At 39.6% G+C, this 21,420-nt stretch overlaps 1 protein-coding gene across 3 annotated transcripts in view; it reads left to right on the top strand.

The window, feature by feature from the left end:
- Positions 1-14,315: 14,315 nt before the first annotated feature.
- LOC100358729 (A disintegrin and metallopeptidase domain 3) overlaps positions 14,316-21,420 on the top strand; it is an 87,074-nt gene continuing 79,969 nt past the window's right edge. The window contains exons 1-2 of one of the 3 annotated variants that reach the window (XM_051832383.2): positions 14,316-14,497; positions 15,384-15,466. In XM_051832383.2, coding sequence (XP_051688343.2) covers positions 14,440-14,497; positions 15,384-15,466 — 141 coding nt within the window. In that variant the 5' untranslated portion in view covers positions 14,316-14,439. The remainder of the gene's footprint in view (positions 14,498-15,383; positions 15,467-21,420) is intronic. The other 2 variants (XM_017350394.3, XM_008273936.4) reach the window with 2 other exon arrangements.

Here is a 21,420-nt window from a genome sequence, read left to right on the forward strand (position 1 = left end):
ATTTGCTGAGATTTGCTTTATGGCCTAGCATATGGTCTCTCCTATAGAAAGTTCCACACGCTGATGAGAAGAATGTGTATTTGGCAACTGTGTAGTGAACAGTTCTGTAGATATCTGTTTGGTCCATTTGGTCGATAGTGCCAATTAACTCTGTTGTCTCTTTGCTGATTTTCTGTCTAATTGCTCTGTCCATTGTTGAAAGTAGGGTGTTGAAGTTCCCCATTACTATTGTATTGGAGTCTATGTCTCCCTTTAGATCCATTGACATTTCTTTTAAATACCCAAGTTCCCTGTAATTTTATGCATATACGTTTATTATAGTGGCATCTTTCTGTTGAATTTATCCCTTAATCATTACATAGTGCCCTTCTTCATCTCTTTTGACAGTTGTGTTAAAGTATATTTTGTCTGATATTAGCATGCCTACACCTGCTCATTTTTGCTTTCCATTATCATGGAGTATCTTTTCCATCCTTTCACCTTCATTTAGCATGTATCTCTGTTGTTGAGGAGTGTTTCTGGTGGGCAGAAAATAAATGGATCTTGCTTTTCGATCTATTAAGCCAGTTTGTATTTTTTAATTGGAAAATTTTGGCCATTTACATTAAAATTTACTATTGACAAGTAATGACTTGCTGCTGCCATCTTTCTATGAACATTCCTATTGTTTGCTTTGGATTTCCTTTGTATTTTTACTGGGAAATGTTCAGCCTTCACATTCTTTCATTTTGGTGATGATCCATCTGTGTTTCTGTGTGTAGCACATCCTTAAGCATCATTTGTAAGGTAGAATGAGTGGTGATAAATTCTTTAAAATTTCTGGTTGATACGGAAGGTGTTTATTTAACCTTCATTCATAAATGAGAGCTTTGCAGTGTACAGTATTCTGCATTGACAGTTTTTTCTCTTAATACTTGGGCTATGTCCTCCATTCTCTCATAGCCGGTAGGGTTTCTGATGGGAAATCAGCTGTCTAATTGAAGATCATCCAAAAGTAATCTGACATTTCTCTTATGCACATTGTAGAATATTTCCTTGATGTTTTACTGTTGAAAGTTTGACTACAATGTGTCATGGTGAATATCTTTTCTGGTCATGTCTATTAGCAGCTCTATGTACCTCATTGGGGAAGTTTTCTGTTAATTGTTTACTGAATAGGGCCTTCCAATTCATTCTCTTTTTCCACACCTACAGGAACTCCTAACATCTTTATATTGGATTGTTTCATAGTATCCCATAAATCTCCAACACTGTTTCTAATTTTTCTAATTATTTCTTCTTCTTCTTCTTATCCTTGTTCTTCTTCTTCTTCCTCCTCTTCCTCTTCTTCTCCTTCTTCTTCCTGACTGAGAGATTTCCAAAGATTTCTCTTCTCACTCAGATATTTTTTTCTGCCTCATCAAGTCTTTTATTTAGGCTTTCCATTTCTAATATTTCAGTTTAATTTATCTCAATCTCATGGGAGAATCTTTCTTGCATGTCATGTATAGATTTCTTTAACCTGTGAATTTGCTTCTCATTGCTCCTGAGGAAGTCTATTATTAAACTTTTGAATTCCTTTTTTTTCTCATAGTGTCCATTTATTTCAGTTCAACAAGTTTCCCCTTTGCTGCTCAGTTAGTTGTTGCCAATCAGGGAGAACATATGATATTTGTCCCTTTGGGACTGGCTTAATTCACTCAGCATAATGTTTTCCAAATTCCTCCATCTTGTGGCAAATGACCAGATTTCATTGTTTTTGACTGCTGCTTAGTATTCTATAGAGTACATGTCCCATAATTTCTTTATCCAGTCTACTGTTGATGAGCATTTGGGTTGGTTCCAGGTCTTAGCTATTGTGAATTGAGCTGCAATAAACATTAAGGTGCAGACAGCTTGTTTGTTTGCCAATTTCATTTCCTTTGGGTAAATTCCAAGGAATGGGATGGCTGGGTTGTATGGTAGGGTTATATTCAGGTTTCTGAGGAATCTCCAGACTGACTTCCATAGTGGCTTTACCAATCTGCATTCCCACCAACAGTGGGTTAGTGTCCCTTTTTCCCCACATCCTCTCCAGCATCTGTTGTTGGTAGATTTCTGTATGTGAGCCATTCTAACCGGGGTGAGGTGAAACCTCATTGTGGTTTTGATTTGCATTTCCCTGTTTGCTAGTGATCTTGAACATTTTTTCATGTGTCTGTTGGCCATTTGGATGTCCTCTTTTGAAAAATGTCTATTGAGGTCCTTGGCCCACCTCTTAAGTGGGTTGTTTGTTTTGATGTTGTGGAGTTTCTTGATTTCTTTGTAGATTCTGGTTATCAACCCTTTATCTGTCACATAGTTTGCAAATATTTTTTTCCCATTCTGTCGGTTGCCTCTTCACTTTCCTAACTATTTATTTTGAAGTACAGAAACTTCTCAATTTGATGCAATCCCAGTTATTAATTTTGGCTTTGAATGCCTGTGCTTCCAGGGTCTTTTCCAAGAAGTCTTTGCCAGTACCTATATCTTGCAGGGTTTCTCCAATGCTCTCTGATAATTTGATGGTGTCGGGTCATAGATTTAAGTCTTTAATCCATGTTGAGTGGATTTTTGTGTAAGGTGAAAGGAAGGGGTCTTCCTTCATGCTTCTGCATGTGGAAATCCAATTTTCCCAGCACCATTTATTGAATAGACTGTCCTTACTCCAGGAATTGGTTTTGGATCCTGGATCAAATATAAGTTGGCTGTAGATGCTTGGATTGATTTCTGGTGTTTCAATTCTGTTCCATTGGTCTATCCATCTGTTTCTGTACCAGTACCATACTGTTTTGATAACAACTGCCCTGTAGTATGTCCTGAAGTCTGGTATTGTGATGCATTCAGCTTTGTTTTTGTTGTACAAGATTGCTTTAGCTATTCGAGGTTTCCTGTGTCTCCATATGAATTTTTCCAGATCTGAGAAGAATGTCTTTGGTATTTATTGGTATTGCATTGAATCTGTAAATTGCTTTTGGGAGAATGTACATTTTGATGATATTGATTCTTCCAATCCATGAGCATGGAAGATTTTTCCATTTCTTGGTATCCTCTTCTATTTCTTTCTTTAAGATTTTGTAATTCTCATCGTAGAGATCTTTAACGTCCTTGGTTAAGTTTATTCCAAGGTATTTGATTGTTTTTGTAGCTATTGTGAATGGGATTGATCTTAGAAGTTCTTCTTCAGCCATGGCATTGTCTGTGTATACAAAGGCTGTCGATTTTTTTGCATTGATTTTATATCCTGCTACTTTGCCAAACTCTTCTGTGAGTTCCAATAGTCAATTAGTAGAGTTCTTTGGATCCCTTAAATAAAGAATCATATCATCTGCAAAGAGGGATAGTTTGAGTTCTTCCTTCCCAATTTGTATTCATTTAATTTCTTTTTCTTGCCTAATAGCTCTGGCTAAAACTTCGAGAACTATATTGAATAGCAGTGGTGAGAGTGGGCATCCCTGTCTGGTACCAGATCTCAGTGGAAATGCTTCCAACTTTTCCCCATTCAATAGGATGTTGCCATGGGTTTTTCATAAATTGCTTTGATTGTGTTGAGGAATGTTCCTTCCATACCCAGTTTGCTTAGAGTTTTCATCATGAAAGGGTGTTGTATTTTATCAAATGCTTTCTCTGCATCTATTGAGATAATCATATGTCTTTTCATCTGCAGTCTGTTAAAGTGGTGTATCACATTGTTTGTCTTGCACACATTGGACCATCCCTGCATACCAGGGATAAATCCCACTTGGTCTGGGTGGATGATCTTTCTGATGTGTTGTTGCATTCTATTGGCAAGAATTTTATTGAGGATTTTTGCGTCTATGTTCATCAGGGATATTGGTCTATAATTTTCTTTCAGTGCTATATCTTTCTCTGGCTTAGGGATTAAGGTGATGCTGGCTTCATAGAAAGAATTTGGGAGGACTCCATCTTTTTCGATTGTTCTGAATAGTTTGAGAAGAATTGGAGTCAGTTCTTCTTTAAATGTCTGGTAGAATTCAGCAGTGAATCCATCTGGTCCTGGGCTTTTCTTTGTTGGGAGGGCCGGTATTACTGTTTCAATTTCTGTCTCAGTTATGGTTCTGTTTAGGTTTTCGATGTCTTCCTGGTTCAATTTAGGTAGGTTGCGTGTGTCCAGGAATCTATCCATTTCTGATAGGTTTCCCTGTTTGCTGGCATACAAGTCCTTGTAGCAATTTCTGATGATTCCTTTTATTTCTGTGGTGTCTGTTGTTACGTTTCCTTTTTCATCTCTGATTTTATTGATTTGGGTCTTTTCTCTTCTTTTTTGAGTTAGTTGGGCCAATGGGGTGTCAATTTTGTTTGTTTGTTTTGTTTTGTTTTCAAAAAACCAGCTCCTCATTTGACTGTTTGTAATGTTTTTTTTTTTTATTCAATCCTGTTGATTTCTTCTCTGATTTTAATTATTTCTCTTCTCCTACTAGATTTGGGTCTAGTTTGCTGCAAGTTTTCTAGATTCTTGAGATGAAAGCTCATTTATTTGGTGCCTTTCCAATTTCTTGATGTAGGCACCTATTGCTATAAACTTTCCTCTTAACACTGCTTTTACTGTGTCCCATAAGTTTAGTATGTTGTGCTGTTATCCTCATTTACTTCCAGAAATTTTTTGATTTCTCTTTTGATTTCTTCTAAGACCCATTGTTCATTCAGGAGCATGTTGTTCAATCTCCATGTGTTTGCATATGCTCTAGGGATTCCTGAGTTGCTGATTTCCAACTTCATTCCTTTATGGTCTGAGAAGCTGCATGGTATGATTCTAATTCTTTTGAATTTGCTGAGACTTGCTTTATGGCCTAGTATGTGGTCAATCCTAGAGAAGGTTCCATGTACTGCTGAGAAGAATGTAAAATCTTTAGCTGTAGGAGTGAAAGTTCTGTATATATCTGTTAGATCCATTTGGGCTATAGTGTCATTTAAATCTACTGTCTCCTTGTTGATCTTCTGTCTGGTTGATCTGTCTATTTCTGAGAGTGGAGTATTGAAGTCCCCCAGCACTATTGTTTTGGAGTCTAAGTCTCCCTTTAAGTCCCTTAACAAACCTTTTAAATAAACCGGTGCCCTGTAGTTAGGTGCATATACATTGATAATCGTTATATCTTCCTGTTGAATTGATCCCTTAATCATTATATAGTGTCCCTCTTTGTCTCTCTTAACAGTTTTTGTGTTGAATTTAATTTGTCCAATATTAAGATGGCTACGCCTGCTCTTTTTTCATTTCTGTTGGCATGGTATATCTTTTTCCAGCCTTTCACTTTCAGTCTGTATGCATCTTTGTTGGAAGGATGTGTTTCTTGTAAGCAGCAAATAGACGCGTTTTGTTCCTTAACCCAATCAGCCAATCTGTGTCTTTTAACTGGACAGTTCAGGCCATTAATGTTCAATGTGACTACTGGTAAGTAGTAACTTTGAATTCCTTTTCAAGCACCTCATCAATCTTTTCATCTCCACATTCTAATATTGAAGTGTTGTTGTGTTCCTTTGGTGGGGTCATGTTGCCTTTCTTATTCTTGTTTCTTGAATTTCTGCATTTATTTTTGGGCATTTGTGGGAATATTTGTTGGCTTGCTCTTATGATGGATTTTATCTTTGAACTATTCCTCTGTGGCTTAGTGGATTTTCTCTCTTTTCAGTGAATGCCTAGAGGCATACGCTGGGTTTTCCAGGGAGCTCTAGTCAGTGGGATGAGTATCCAGAGTGACACTCAAGTTCAGTGTGCTAGATCTCCTTTATTGTCAGCAAAGAGGAAGGTATAATCATATCTGTTGGTATAATCACACCCTCACCCCCTCTCTTCTAATGTGGCCATTGCCCTGGGTTAATGGACTGTGAGTGCAATATACACCCGGGTTGCAATACACCACACAAAGGATCTGTACAGTCCTCATGTGGACATGGATCTGCTACAATGACTTACCCAAGGCAATCAGACAGCTCTGAGTCTTTTGCACCACACACAATGATTGCCCAGAGACCCAGCTACACCCTGTGACCAATCTAGGAGTCACAGCATCCCACCTTCACAGCACACAAGTATCCCACAGTAATGGGGTACAGAGTATCCAGTCTGCCCCCACTAGCCTATCCCGTCCATGGAGAGGCCAAGAATTTCCAAGAGCCAGCTGCATGTAGATGCTCCATGTTAGTGGTTTGAGCCTGTGATATGTTGAGAGGCCGGGGGACCTCATAGTCCCAAGTGGGTCCCAGCCACCTGTCACTCCTCCAGCCAGACTCAGAGTCAGTGAGGAATGCAGATGTTTCCCTATGGTGATATCCCTCATGCACAAGAGCTGCTGCAAGCCGCTACTCATTTCAAAATGGCACCTTCTCCCCACCTGTTGCCAGGTGTGTGAACAAGAGCCATGGCAGTCGCTACTGATGTCAAAGTGGCACCCTCTCCCACGTTGTTGCCAGGTGCTGTTCTGGGTGGATGGGAAGGGAGAAACACTTCTTTTTTTTTTTTTTTCCTGGGTTATGCTGGTACTCTGTCTGCCTTAGGGCTCCAAGTTGGACTCAAAGACAGTGTACTCCACCAGGCTCTCCCTCCAGCTATATCACCAGTGGCCAGGGCTGATGAAGTCAGGTCTCACCTGGCTCTCCAAAGCTGGCATTTCCTTCAGTTCTCAGCTGCGGAGGTCGGGTGCTGTGTCTGCATTTGTTGCTGCAAGTCTGCACCTTCCACACTGGTCCACAGCTTCCCTCTTCCTTCTATAGAGTTTCCACTGCCAGTTTCTCTCCAGCTCTCCCCTGGGAATGCACTTCCTCCAGATCTTTTGCTGCTATTTCCCCGTATCTAAAAGCAGTCCTTTCTTTCCCTAGTATACAATGATACGAATTTTCACTTGGCATGACTGACTATGTGATGCATTTACCCAATAATCCTCTGCATGATTCATTTTTCTCCCCAAAAATGATACTTTTACTACATAAAACATGAAAATCAACTCAGCAGATTATAAAATGTACCTTTAAGAATGAAGTTTCTCTATACCTTGCTCATGATTTCTGTGTGACTACACTAGGAAATGTGGATATAAAAATTACCTAGTTCAATAAAAACAATGACACTTCACTGAGATATTATCGATGAAAAATAACCTCCAAAATAATGAAATTAAACTAAATTTACTTGCACTTTACAAATTTAAGCATCCAAAACATCAATGAGCATATTCACCCATTATCTAACTTGTTTTTAATATTGCATTGTATTTAAACAAAAAATAAGAACAATGTATAACCAGAAATTGGTACAGAAACTGTAATGAATTCAAAATGCTCAACTGGTAAACACTGACTTATGCAAAGGAATAGCTGGGGCTTCCACATTTCAAACATTTTTATGTCAGATTCTGCTATGTAATATATATTTTTTGACAGGCAGAGTTAGACAGTGAGAGAGAGACAGAGACTGAGAGAAAGGTCTTCCTTTTTCCGTTGGTTCACCCCCCCAAGTGGCCGCTACAGCTGGTGCGTTGCGGCCGGCGCGCTGTGCCAATCTGAAGCCAGGAGCCAGAAGCTTCCTCCTACTCTCCCATGGGGTGCAGGGCCCAAGGACCTGGGCCATCCTCCACTGCACTCCTGGGCCACAGCAGAGAGCTGGACTGGAAGAGGAGCGACTGGGACAGAACCGGTGCCCCAACCGGGACTAGAACCCGGGGTGCCGGTGCTGCAGGCAGAGGATTAGCCTAGTGAGCCACGGCGCTGGCCTTTGCTATGTCATATTACTATGTAATTCTACTATGTGATATTCATGAGTTAGATATTTTGTTAACATTTTCTAATCAATAGAATACACAGATTCTAATCAATAGAATACAATATTCTAATATAATGGAACAGAATTTTCTAATCAAGAATACAAACACACGTACTAATGCACACTATTTCAAAAAGTTCATGGAATAATGGAAGCTAAAGTTTGTTTTCGATTTATCAAACATTTAAATTTATCATACACATGTATGATTTTTTCAGACTATTAAATCTACCATATTACAGAAAGATGTTTACAGTCTTTCTACATATATCGTAATATTTTTATTTATTTTATATGCATGCCTGTTGCTGCATAAATATGCATGTCTGTTGCTGCATTAAATAAAATATTGTATATTTAAAGTCAGATGCAATGCTTTATCATTAATCTCTACAAGAATCTCTTAATGTATGGAGGCTGACGAGATACCATTTTGAGATTTAAAATATCTTAGTGACCTGAGTCTTACCTAACCATTTTTTGATTGACATTTTTGCTTGATTCCTGGGCATTGATGCAATGATTGCCAAGAACTGGAACAGCCTGGTCATAAGATAAGGCCCAGATGGCAGTGGAGCACCTCCTACATAACTTTTTCATGACTGACTCACATGGCTAACTTTGTCTTCCCTATATAAACCTTGCCCCACTTCCCTTTGGTGGAGAGGATAAGTGTGTTTTCCCCATATCTCTTTGGTTTCAGCATCCCAAATGAACTTCTTCCCTTTCTTTTCCATGAATCCTCATGTTCTGAAATACTGATTTCTCTTGATATGAATACGTGATTTTGGGTTCAGTAACAAATTGGTGAAGCTGTTAGGAGGTCCCTGGGTGCAAGTCTATTCCCCCAAATTCCAAAATATGGAGCAATTGGATGTGGAAGTGCACCAGCACTTGTCTGTTTGCATACTGGGGGGTAGAGATAACTACTCAGGGAACTGAGCCCCTTTTTGGTGTTGGTCTAGCTCCCAGGGAAAGATTAGGGATGACCACATCAGTGGTCTACACCTATTACCTTAGGGAAACTCCATTTTGCATTTCTTTGTGAAATTCCTGGCCTCTGTTTTTCTTTTTGTTTGAGGAAAAAGAAATTATTTTGGATGTGGCAGGCTTTAAAATCTGGGTAAGTCACCTCCGTGTGCACACTGGAACTAAATAATTTCCGCTTTAAAGGAAACATTGTTTGTTGTTAGAATTCAGTAATGGGTCCTGGAAGTCTGAATCCTAAGGGTTAAAACTCCCAGTTTCCCCTTTAGGAAAATTTATTTGGGCTTCTTCTTCGAGAGAATATGGTTTGGAAGAGCACTCCACTTGTTTCTTTCTGGTAGCTTTCTCCTTATTATTTCTCTGTATCGGATGGAGAATTCCACTCCTCCAAAAAGCCATTGATAGTGTATTTTGGTGTCCTCGTCAAACTATAACTATATATTTATAACTATTTTATTACATATAAATTATGTGGTTATTATTATAAATATCATACTACTCTTTGACCCAGGTACATGTTAAATTCTGAATGCAAGTGGCTTCTGAATGAACCAATTAATTCACCAGTTGACACTTTTTTTTGGAGATCAGCAAAATGGGATAAAATGCTTAGTTTTCAGGCTTTTATGTAAAAAAATAACAAGGATTCTGTCAACAAGGGCTCTAAATTACCCATGAAAGAAAGCTGAGGATCAGGTTTATGAAGGTAGTGGGAGTCCAGAGGAGAAGGAAATGAGGAATTCGGCACAGTAAATTCCTTAGTTCCTCCACCAGTCCTGAAGCCCACTGGACCCTCCTTTACCTGAAGAAGAGCCACGTGCAGTCAGTCGTTCCAGGCACGCCTGCAATGCTCTGTCCGTCATGGTAATGCCTTCCCGTAATTAATGAGCACCTGCAGAGATGGTACCTGCCTCTGAGACTCAACAGGGCACCCGTGTGGCCAGGGAGCAGAGCAGGCAAGGACAGGGTCACTCCCCTTGCTGCAATATTCCATGGGAGAACTGAATCCTCAGTTGGCACATGCTGCTTTGCAGTATTTGATGGAAGGGGAGGAGGCAATAGGACACTGTGCCATTGGCAGGTGCATCCTCTCAAGGGGGAGAAATAAGAAGAGGGGAGAAGCCCTCCAGGGAAATTGGGGTGTTCATTGCAGAGAAGAGACACTGGAAAGAGGAGTGCCCAAAATTGTAGGAGATGAACGAAACCAAAGACAGATGGTCTCCCAAGTTCAAAACTCAGACAGTAAGTGATGCAGCCCAGGGGCTCCCTTGATGATATCAGCTTCTAGATGTCTCCCCAACAAGGTCCCCACCTGCGTGCAACTGACAGCAAGGAATCAATTATTTGAGTTTTTGATAGATATCAGAGCTACTTACTCAGTACTTAATTCAAAACTGAGTAAAGGCAGTGGCAATTGTGTGGCCTCGTGGACTACAACAGACAGTCTCAACAGGGGTCATTTCTGCTGCTGCTGGAATGTCATTTGAGGGAAGAAAAACCAAAGCGCTGTTTTCTGTAAATGACTGATTGTCCCATTCTGTTGCTGGGTTGAAACTTGGTCTGCAAACTAAATGTTTAGATAGATTTCTCCTCAGGGTTACAGCAGCTACACCTACGAGTATGGGCTGAACTCTCCTCCATTTCCAGTCACTTTCCACTCAAAAGGAAAACATAGAATGAGTGCTTCCCCCAGAGACCTGTGAGAACCTGAATTAAATTCTGTGAGTGAATGGGATCTCTGGAATGTCCTCAAATGCAATACCTGTGCATGTCTGATTGATAAACAAAGTCTCGTCATCCTCAGAAAATAAAGTAGTCTTTAAAGGAAGTAGCACCACTTTATATAAAATGATTTCCTCAAGTACATTTTAATATGCCCATATCAGTCCCCCCACAATATACAAATTATCTCAGGAAAGAAACCCTGAACCAGTGAAAATTGATTTGTACGAGATCTGTAAGCAATTGATGGCATTGCATAAGATGTCCATATACTGTATGCAACCCCTTTAGCAGATGGGGCTCAGTGTTGGACTTGAAAGATGCTGCTATTCTGCAATCCCTTAGAATAACAATTGTTATTCACCTTAGAATGGCAAGAATCTAAGATTAATAGCATCACCCAAATGCAATCAGAGGATTGTGTTACTACAGAAATATAAAATTCACCTACCCTATTTAGCGAAGTTATTGCAAGAGACTTAAGATGCTTATGATTCTATTAGGGGACCCTCCTCCAATATGCAGATGATTTATTGATAGCTCATCTTGATTATGACCATTGCCTAGCCAATACCATCCAGACACTAGTTCATTTGGTATAGGATTGGTTTAAGTGCTCCATTGAAATGCCCACGTATGTCAACAACAGGCTACTTATTTGGATTTTCAGTTGTGACAGGGAACTCATAGCTTGATGACTGATAGAATTATCATAAAGAATATTAAGACACTGCACTTGCAGACAACTCCTGGGAGTGCTGTTAATTCAAAGGATTGTGCTCAAACATGGATTGTAACATTTTCAGTAACTACTAGGGATTCATGTGGAGAACACCAAACTATCTTTGCTGTCTTCATGAAGGAAATTTGTATCTCATTCTAATAATTAATTTTTAATTTCAGGCAGTGACATGACTTTTTTTCTACCTTCCTGGTTTTTCATTAGCCTGTTAACAACACAGGCATGATAATGGTATCTTTTGTATTTTTGCTCATGTATGTCTATTGCTTGGTTATCAGAAATGGTAAAAGCATAAATGATTTTACTTCATAAATTAACTAAAAAAGGTAGCCATTTCAATCAGGCAAAGATAAAGAATGTAAACAATCAACTCTATTTCCCCTTTGGTTACTTGACTAAGCAGCAGGAATTTTAGTAAAATTATAAAACCTTTTAGAGGCCGGTACTGTAATGTAGCAGGTTAAGCCACTCCCTGCAGTGCTGTCATCCCATATGGGTGAAGGTTCTGATCCTGGCTGCTCCACTACTGATCAAGCTCCCTGCTAATGTGCCTGGGAAGGCAGCAGAAGATGGCCCAAGTCCTTGGGCCTTTGCACCCACATGGGAGACTTGGAAGAAGGTCCTGGCTTCTGGCTTTGGCCTGTCCCAGCCATTTGGGAAGTGAACCAGCAGATGGAAGATTTCTCTCTCTCTTTCTCCCTCTCTCTCTCTCTTTCTCTCATCTTTCTCTTTCTCTTCCCCTCCTCTTCCCTCCCTCTTTTTCTCTCTCTGCCTCTTCCTCTGTGTAACTGCCTTTCAAATAAATAAGTAATTAAAAAAAAAACCTTTTAGTACTTATTTATGTTTCAGTAATATGTATTAATTTCCAAAATGTATTCAGGTCATTATACTTTCAAAGTGACACAATAGATCCTAAAATTAATTTCCATCAATTTTCCTATGATTTAGCAATACATGGAAAGAATGCAGACCTTTAGGTATAAAGAAACATTCAAATAAGTATAGTACACAACATAGATCAAACCAAAAAAATAATAAAGAATTCTGTAAAAATTTAGTTGAAATAAGAAACTACACTATTTGAATTTAGATTTCATTCTGTTATTTATTGTTCACTCAAGTATTTTCTTGAAAAATATGCACCAAAAGTTTGAAAATAAGTATAAAAAATAAATACTTAAAACATCATTCTCATCTCAATTAAATGATTTTATTTTACAGACTGGGACAAGTGAATATATTGTATTGTCTAGTATCCAACTACCTGTCAAGTATAAGAGCATGAGAATTATGTGGACAGATGTTAAATTATCTGGCAAAAAAATTTCAATGTTCAAATTAGGGGTAACTCAAAACTACAAAAGTCAAATTAGGGGCAATTCTATTTTGAATCCTTGGAGAAACAGCCACAGTAGTTACACCATTTTACATTTCCATCAGCATTGCACAGTGTACAAGTTTTCTGATTTTTAAATTTTCTTTACAATCTTTTTTTTTTTTTAAATTGTAGGCATTCTAATGGATGTGAGGTATTTCTTCTGTTGTTTTCTGTGGTTTTGATTCTATTTCCCTAATGAAGGAGCATCTTTGGTATTTACATTTTGGTTGTTTTGTTTTGTTTTGTTTTCATGTGTAAACTGTTCATATGCATGTCTTCTTTGGAGGAATGCCTGTTAAAGTCATCTGCCCATTTTTAATCAGATTATCTTTTTTTTTAAGTTTGGCAATTCTTTATACAGTCTAGATTTAGCCCCTTCTGGCAAATGAGATTTGCAAATATTTTATCCCATCCTGGGAGTCAATTTTTTAGTGAAAACATTCTTACTGTAAAGTGAATACATGCATCTATCTATATGTCTCTCAGAATCTCGAAGGGATGGCTGAACATCCACTTTCAGAGCAGCACTATTCACAATCACTAAAACATGCAAGCAGCCCAGGTGTGGACGATGAATGAGCATCCAAAGGCAGCCAATGTGTGCAGTCAAAGTGTTCAGCCTTGAAAGAAGGAATTCTGACAAACACTGCAACTGCAGGAGCCACTGACACATGCTGAATGATCCAGTCACAAACAGTCAACCACTGAGGTATCCACACCAAACACATTCATAGACACAGCAGGAATGCTGGTTGCCAGGGCTCCGGGGAGAGAAGAGGAATGGAGAGTGATTGTTGATTGGATATAGAGATTCAGTTTTGCAAGATGAAAAGAATTCTCACGATGGATGGCAGGGTTGGTAATATACAAATATGAATGTATTTAGCTCCGCTGAAATAGGCAAATGTGAAGCTGGTAAATCCAATGTTCATTTTGTGATAATAAAATATTATTAACAATATTTTAAACAATAACAAATGGATAATAAATGGACTAAGAAACCAAACATTACTTTATGTACTGAAATGGGAATTTTCTCAGTTTAACTCTGTTGTCTTTTGTTGTGAAACTCCATACCCAAAGGGAAAAAAATCATATCTGGCTGCTCAATGAGTTTTGCTAATAGAAATTTCACTAACAAACACAAGTAAACACAACTAAATAAATTGATTTTGAATGTACTTACAGTCATTTCCTAGCTATAATTTTTATTTGCCTGATCTCAAAGGACAAATCAATACTACCACAATATAGCACATGCATGCATTTCCTTTAGCTTTCTATCTGTATTCAGTTACCTGGGAAACAACCTTCTCTGTAGTAGAATAATAGCTTTTTGCTTCCTTGGTGGTCGCGTGTGCTCTAACCTGAGACTGAAAAGCAGAGCGGTAGGAGCGGAAGTGGTGAAAGCAGGTCACTGGAGCTGCCTCACTGCACGCTTGGTTGTTTATTCTTCTCTAGTGTAAACCATCCATTGTCCCAGAAGCTGAGAACCACGTGAACAAGCGGCCCAGAGGAGAAAAAGCGCCTCAATGTCCATTATGTGACAGCTGCGTGAATTTAAAGCATTACCGCAGTTTTGCAAAATGCAGCCCACGCGCTGCGGCGCTGGCTCCCAGGGGCTCCTGCACCTGCCGGGGGCTGGGGTGCGCGCCCCCAGAGCGCCGTCCACAGGCGTCCACAGAGCGGGGGCGCCTGGGCCCGGCCGCCGCCGAGTGGATGCGCTCCCTGCTCCTTCCCAGCCCTGCGCCTCCCGCGAGCCCGGAGACCAGTAATCCTGAGCAGCTGCCATTCCACTCCTAACGGCCAGACAAGGGCCCCCGGCGGCCGGCCCACGCAATGCTCTGTCTCCTGTTCATCTTCTCAGGTCTTGGCCCGATTGCATCCGCGGCCCCGAGTAAGTGGGGAAGGCTGCTGGCAGTTTCCCCTGCCCTTCCTCACCACCTGGCCAGGCAGGCGGCCCCCTCCCTGCTCCACGGGCTCAGCTCGGAGCGGCTCAGGGCCCAGGTTCAGGGCCTCAGCGCCTCAGGGCCAGGGTCCGGGTCCGGCTGGGCCTGGCGCCTGGAGGCTCAGGGTACAGCTGGGTACACCTGGCCCTGCACAAGCAGGGAGGGTGGATGGGGCTGGAGACTGACAGCCCACACTGCCCCATTCAGGGCTGAGGTCAACAGCCCCAGAGTCTCCGGACAGTGGTCAGTCTCCCTTCTGGAATGAGACAGTGTGTGTGTACGCGTTATGTTTGTGTATGTGTGCATGTGTGTATGTGTATGTGTGTGTATGTATGTGTTTATCTGTGTGTATGTGTATGTGTGTATGTGAGTGTATATGTGTGTATGTGTGTATGTATCTGTGTGCATATGTATGTGCATGTGTGTATGTGTGTATATGTGTGTATATGTGTATGCGTATATGTATATATGTGTGTGTGTTATGTTTGTGTATGTGTGCATGTGTGTATGCGGGTGTATATATGTGTATGTGTATGTATCTGTATGCATATGTATGTGTGTATGTGTATGTATGTGTGCGTGTGTATGTGCATGTGTGTATGTGCGTGTGTGTATGCATGTGTGTACATGTGTGTATGTTTGTGTGTATGCGTATATGTATATGTGTGTTATGTTTGTGTATGTGTGCATGTGTGTATGTGAGTGTATGTATGTGTATGTGTGTGTGTGTGTGTGTGTGTGTAGGCTTGGGTGCTAGAGTGAGGAGACATCAGAGGACTAGGGAAGTGGACGCTGCTGCCTCTGGCGGATGCTAACTGGTTTCCTTTGCTGCAGGTTCTGAAATGCCACTTCTGTACCTCACAGTGCCGCAGAGGGTTGGGGAAACCAGCAGCGATGACTATTCTTCAGAAACAAATGTAATTCCGTCATCATTTTCAAAATTTTGGGGTATTTTACTTTTACTGGACTACATGGCAATAATCCACTGGTACATATCCCTTATGAAATTTAGTTTGTATTCTAAGTTATGATGCAGTGGAGTTGTTTAGTCAAAAGGAGTGCAAATGTTTGATTGAGACAGACAAAAAACATGCCCCAGGTCCCTGTAGCACAGACTACAATGTGTATTTCACTGGACTCCATTTTACTAAATGTGTCTATTTGCATATGCATTCTTATGTAAATGAGCTCATACTGACCTTGCATTATAATTTTAACATGACAGTATAAAAAGAGTATCTTCATAAGTTCTTATGTATACCTAAATCCTAGGTGATATAAAGTAATGATATTTTCAATTAGATTAAAGTCTTAAAGTATGTACATTGTCAAAGAATCTAGCACAGACCTTGTGAATGAAGTAAGTATCCCCTGTGGACTTTTGGATTTTTTTTTTTTTGAAGATTTAATTATCTATGTGAAAGGCAGTTACTGAGAGGCAGAGAGAGAGAGAGAGAGAGACAGGGAGACAGAGAGAGAGAGAGAGAGAGAGAGAGGTCTTCCATCTGCTGGTTTACTCCCCAGATGGCTCAATGGTGCTGATATGAATCCAGAGGCAGGAGCTTCTTCCAGGTCTCTCACATGGGTGTGGGGGCCCAAGGACTCGGGCCATCTTCTACTGCTTTCCCAGGCCATAGCAGAGAGCTGGATCAGAAGTGGAGCAGAGAGGAATTGAATCAGAGACCATATGGGATGCCAGCACTGCAGGTAGTGGCCTTACTCTCTATGCCACAGCACTGGCCCCCACTGTGAATTCTAATTGTAGCAAGTTTAAACCAAGGGAATATCTAGCTATGCACACATGTATATTTAATTACCATATGATAGTATTCTTGGCTTTTTCATTTAATGGATACACCATCATATATTTTATGGAGAGTTTCACAAACTTTTAACATAGGTAAGGATTACAAAATCTTTTCCATTAACAAAGAATGATGATACCTATCTTCTAAACATCTGTGCTAATGTGTCCACAGAAACGTATTTTTTCAATAAAGACAAGGTAATTATTTGAAATATTTTTCTAGTTATTCTTTAGTGATTACTACTTTTTTCTAGTAATTCCTTACTGATTTTGAATTCTCTTTTCATAAGAGCAGTTCTGATTAAGACATTAGGTTTCCAAGAAAGAAGAGTTGATTTAACAATAGAAGAAAGTTTAAGAGTAATATTCAGTTGTCAATAAAAATTTTCGAGTGATCTGTATGATAGCCTCACTTTCTGGCACCAAAGGAAAAAAAAATCTGAGGTTGTGTTTATTATAGCAGCTGCTACACCGAAAACATAAGTACCCATCGAGGGTAAAATGTTAAGCAGAGACAGACACAATATGCAGCTTGACCTGCATATTGTTTGATGCCCATCCACTGTTTCAAGCAATTGTGGATCAAAAATATTCAACAGACCAGGGGTTAGCTTTGTAGCTGGCTGGGTAAACCACCGCTTGTGACAATGACATCCCATATCAAGTTCAAGTCCAAGCTACCCTACTTCTGATCCAGATCTCTCTAATGCACCTGGAAGGCAGAGGATAACATCCCAAGTGGTTGGGACCCTGCTGCCCATGTGGAAGGCCCCAGTCGAGTTCCTGGCTCCTGGCTTAGGTCTGGCCCCGACCTGGCTGTTACACCATTTGGGGAGTGGACCAATGGGTGGAAGATCTCTCTGTTTCTCCCTCTTCCTTCAGCTCTACCTTTCAAATAAATAAACCCATTGAAAATTATATTTCTGTACATATAGTTACATACAGGTACATGCGATTATATAGCATTTACAATGTTTAGGCAATCTAGAGATGATTTAAAGTATAAATATTGGTTTTCCCAGTTCTGAGATGGGTTAGGACTTGTTACATTCTACTTGCTGCCATCTATGAGGCTTTTATTTAAGGGCAGATGATATGGCATAGCAAGAAGGAAAATGCAGGCAAGCATCAGAAATGTTGGCAAGAGTCACAGCGAATACAGCCAGTGAGCCTGATCCTTGTGCAGGAACATGCAGAATCTCCAGCTTCAATCAGCCATATCAGTGGGAAGAATGTGTGTTTTAGAGGAACTGACCTAAAAAGATTTCAATGACTAGTAGTCAAGACAGCCTGGTCAAATTCATTAGCACACCAGAGGGACTAGTGAAGATTTGAACCTAAAACAGCGTAATATAAATCTACTGTCTTTGTCTTAACCAAGAGTTAAACAAATTCAGACTTGAAGGCATCCCCAGAAACACAGGTAGAGTTTTTCCAATCCAGCTGGTATCCAGCTTTATGTCCACACTAAACAATGCACGCTCTTCCTAAGAATGTGAAGATCGTGCAACAAAACTAACCACAGCCAAGAAAGAACATGTAGTACAAAACTGTCTGATAAAAGTGAAGTTAAGATAGAACAAAAAGATTGGAAAATTCACTAAGGAATATTAAGGGGCATTTGTTCATGGGTTGAAGAAGAAACCAAAAGTGACCATAGGTATTGCAGAATAACAGAGAAGAATGAAGAACCTACTGATGTTTGAGTCATATTTAAAAGATTCTTAGAGGCATAACCTGTAACTAAAAATGCTTTTATTATTTGAAAAAAATCTGAACAATTTTCAATAAATGAAGATGTTAGAAAATAATTCCATCCTTAAAACTTTTAAGGATCCTATTAAAATTTAGATGGAAATAAGTAAAAGAGAAAATTAAGTTAAAATAGTTGGGATTCAGAACATCTAATTTAATTTCTGGAAAGAATACAAAAGAGAAATTTTGGTTGAGATACTACAAAAAGGAGAGGGAAAATATGTAATATTAGAAATGAGAAATACACCAAAGTATAAAAGGATAATGAAAATATAAGCCCATAACTTATAAAGAAATTGCTTACTCATGAAAACATTTAACAAAAATGACATACAATAAAATAAAGTCTTAACACTCAATGCCCTAATAAGAGAGTGAGAAATCAAAATATCTGTAATTACAGATGATGTGAGTTTGTACATGGAAAAAACTGAGAACTCCGCCAAAAAGCTGTCAGAACTGGTGAGCCAATTCAGTGAAGTTTCAAGATACAAAATCAGTAGCATTTTTATACATGAACAATTATCTTAGTCAAGGGGAAACTCAGGGAAAAAATCACATTTATAGCACCTAAAATATAAATATCTCTAATAAATACAACCAATGAATTGAAAGATCTACATAATGAAACTGTAAAACATGGATAAAAGAAATCATCACACAGTAAAATGAAATATATTTCTTGCTCATGGATTGTAAGAATATCATTAATATGTACACACTGTATAAATCAATCTAAAGATTCATTGCGTTGTCTATGAAATACCAATGTCATTCTTTACATAATTAAAAATCCTAAAATTCAAGTGGAATCGGAAAAGACCCAGAATAGCCAAATCAGTGTTTAGCAAAACAATAGAAGAAAATAATAAAAGAAATCATGCTGGATGCATCAAATACCTAAAATTACAGCATTTTACACAAGGACAGTAATGAAAACAATATGTTAGTGACATGAAACCTGACACATAGATAAATGGAACAGAAAAAAGAGCCCAGAAATTAATCTATGTACATACAACCATTAATCCATGTACATATAACCGATTGATTATTGTCAAAGGCATCAGGGGAAAGAATTGTTTTTTTCAATAAATCATGCTGGTGAAACTGGAAAAACACAGGCAGAAGAATTTATTTAGATCCCTACCTCTTGGTAAATGCAAAAATCGGCTCTAGATGGATCAAAGAACTAAATGTAAGATCTGAGAACTATGAATGCAAGTATAACACATTGGGACACGCTTGAAGACATCGATGTAGGCAACGATTTTTTTGATAAGACCTCAAAATCTGAAGCAACTAAAGCAAAACAGGACAAATGGGATCAAACAAACTTAGAAGCTTCTGCACAGCAAAGCCAACAATGGAGTAGAGACACCTGACACAATGGGAGAAAATATTTGCAAGGTACTTATCTGAGGGAGGACTGCTATCCAGAATATATCAGCAACTCAGAAAACCAGAACAAAAGAGCCCATACAGTTAAGAAACACTCAAAGGATCTGAATAGGTGGTTCTCAAAAGAAGGAGTGCAATGACAACAAATAAATGAAAATAATAGTATCACTAGCCATCAGAAAAATGGAAGTAAAAAACACAATATTGGTATACCCAATCCCAACGCAGAAGTACAGGAAAAGATAAAAAGGGAGGTGGAGAGAACATATACAATATATAAAAAGCAAGGGGAAAGTTGTATTCTCTGCTATAAGACTGCATTAATAAAATCAGTGTAATTTTGCAAATCAAGTCAATGCCATTCAGATGGAAAAACTGAAAATTATCGAGAGTGTATGTGCTTTTAAGTTATGAATGGAATAAAATGAAAGAATTGCAAAATGGCTATCATTAGAAATCGCAATTGTGGGGCCTGTGTTATGGCACAGCGGGTAAAGCCGCAGCATGCAGTGCCAGCATCCCATATGGGCTGCTCCACTTCCAGTCCAGCTTTCTGCCATGTCCTGGGGAAGCGGTAGAAAATGGCCCAAGTACTTGGGCCCCTGCAACCGCCTTGGAGATCCGAAAGAAGCTCCTGGCTCCTGGCTTTGAATCGGCCCAACTCCAGCCATTGTGGCTATTTGGGCAGTGAACCAGTGGATGGAAGACCTCTCTCTCTCTCTCTTTCTGCCTCTGCCTCTATGCAACTGCCTTCCAAATAAATAAATAAATCTTTAAAAACTAAAAATAAAAATTGCAATCATGAAGAGGCTAGCACTGATGAATTAGTTTTCCACAAAATAGACTAAAGAGCAAGGATATTGCAAAGACAAATAATGATATCTTGTTATGATTACTAGTTTATTTTTTAAAAAGATTTACTTATTTATTTGAAAGGCAGAAAGTTACAAAGAGGCAGAGGTAGAGAGAGAGAGAGGTCTTCATCTGCTGGTTCACTCCCCAGAAGACCACAACCCAAGCTGTGCTGATCCAAAGGCAGGAGCCAGGAGCTTCTTCCAGGTCTCCCATGCGGGTGCAGGGGCTCAAGCACTTGAGCGATCTTCCACTGCTTTCCCAGGCCATAGCAGAGAGCTGGTTCGGAAGTGGAGCAGCCGGGACTCGAACTGGCACCCATATGAGATGCTGGCACTGCAGGTGGTGGCCTTACCCACTATGCCACAGGGCCAGCCTTGACTACTTTAATTTTTAAGAATGTATAACTGTCCTGAAAGATCTACAAGTAACAAATACATTAAAAAAAAATATGACGCTAGTAAAAGAAAACAGGGGGAACAGCTCAGGACAGTGCTCTAGATGGTAATTTTTAACGATATGTCCCCAAAAGTGCATGAAACAAAAGCCAAAATTTACAAATTTAGTTCCATTCACATAAAAACCATCTGAACAGCAGAGGAAATATTTGACAGAGTCAAAATCTATAAAACAGATGAAAATGTTTGCGTAAAAACTAGTCATCTGACAAGGGAGAGGCACTGAGAATATGGGGCAGGCACTGTGGCCTAGCTGCTGGAGCTGCAGCCTGTGATGTTGGCATCCCACGTGGGTACTGGTTCATGTTCCAGCTGCTCCACTCCCAATCCAGCTCCCTATTAATGGCCTGAGAAAAGCAGAGGGACATGGCCTAAGTGCTTGGGCCCCTACTACTCACATGGGAGACCTGGAAGAAACTCTGGCTCCTGGCTTTGGCCTGGCCCAGCCCCAACATGTGTGGCTGTCTGGAAATTGACTTAGTGGATGGAAGACCTCTCTGTCTCTCTGCCTCTTTCTCTCTAGCTGTGACTTTCAAGTAAATAAATCTTAAAAAAAAAAAGAAAAAGAAAAAGAAAAAGAAAAAAAGAGCCTTGGGCT

The sequence above is a fragment of the Oryctolagus cuniculus genome, chromosome 2 (assembly GCF_964237555.1).
Source record: "Oryctolagus cuniculus chromosome 2, mOryCun1.1, whole genome shotgun sequence".
Taxonomy (NCBI): domain Eukaryota; kingdom Metazoa; phylum Chordata; class Mammalia; order Lagomorpha; family Leporidae; genus Oryctolagus; species Oryctolagus cuniculus.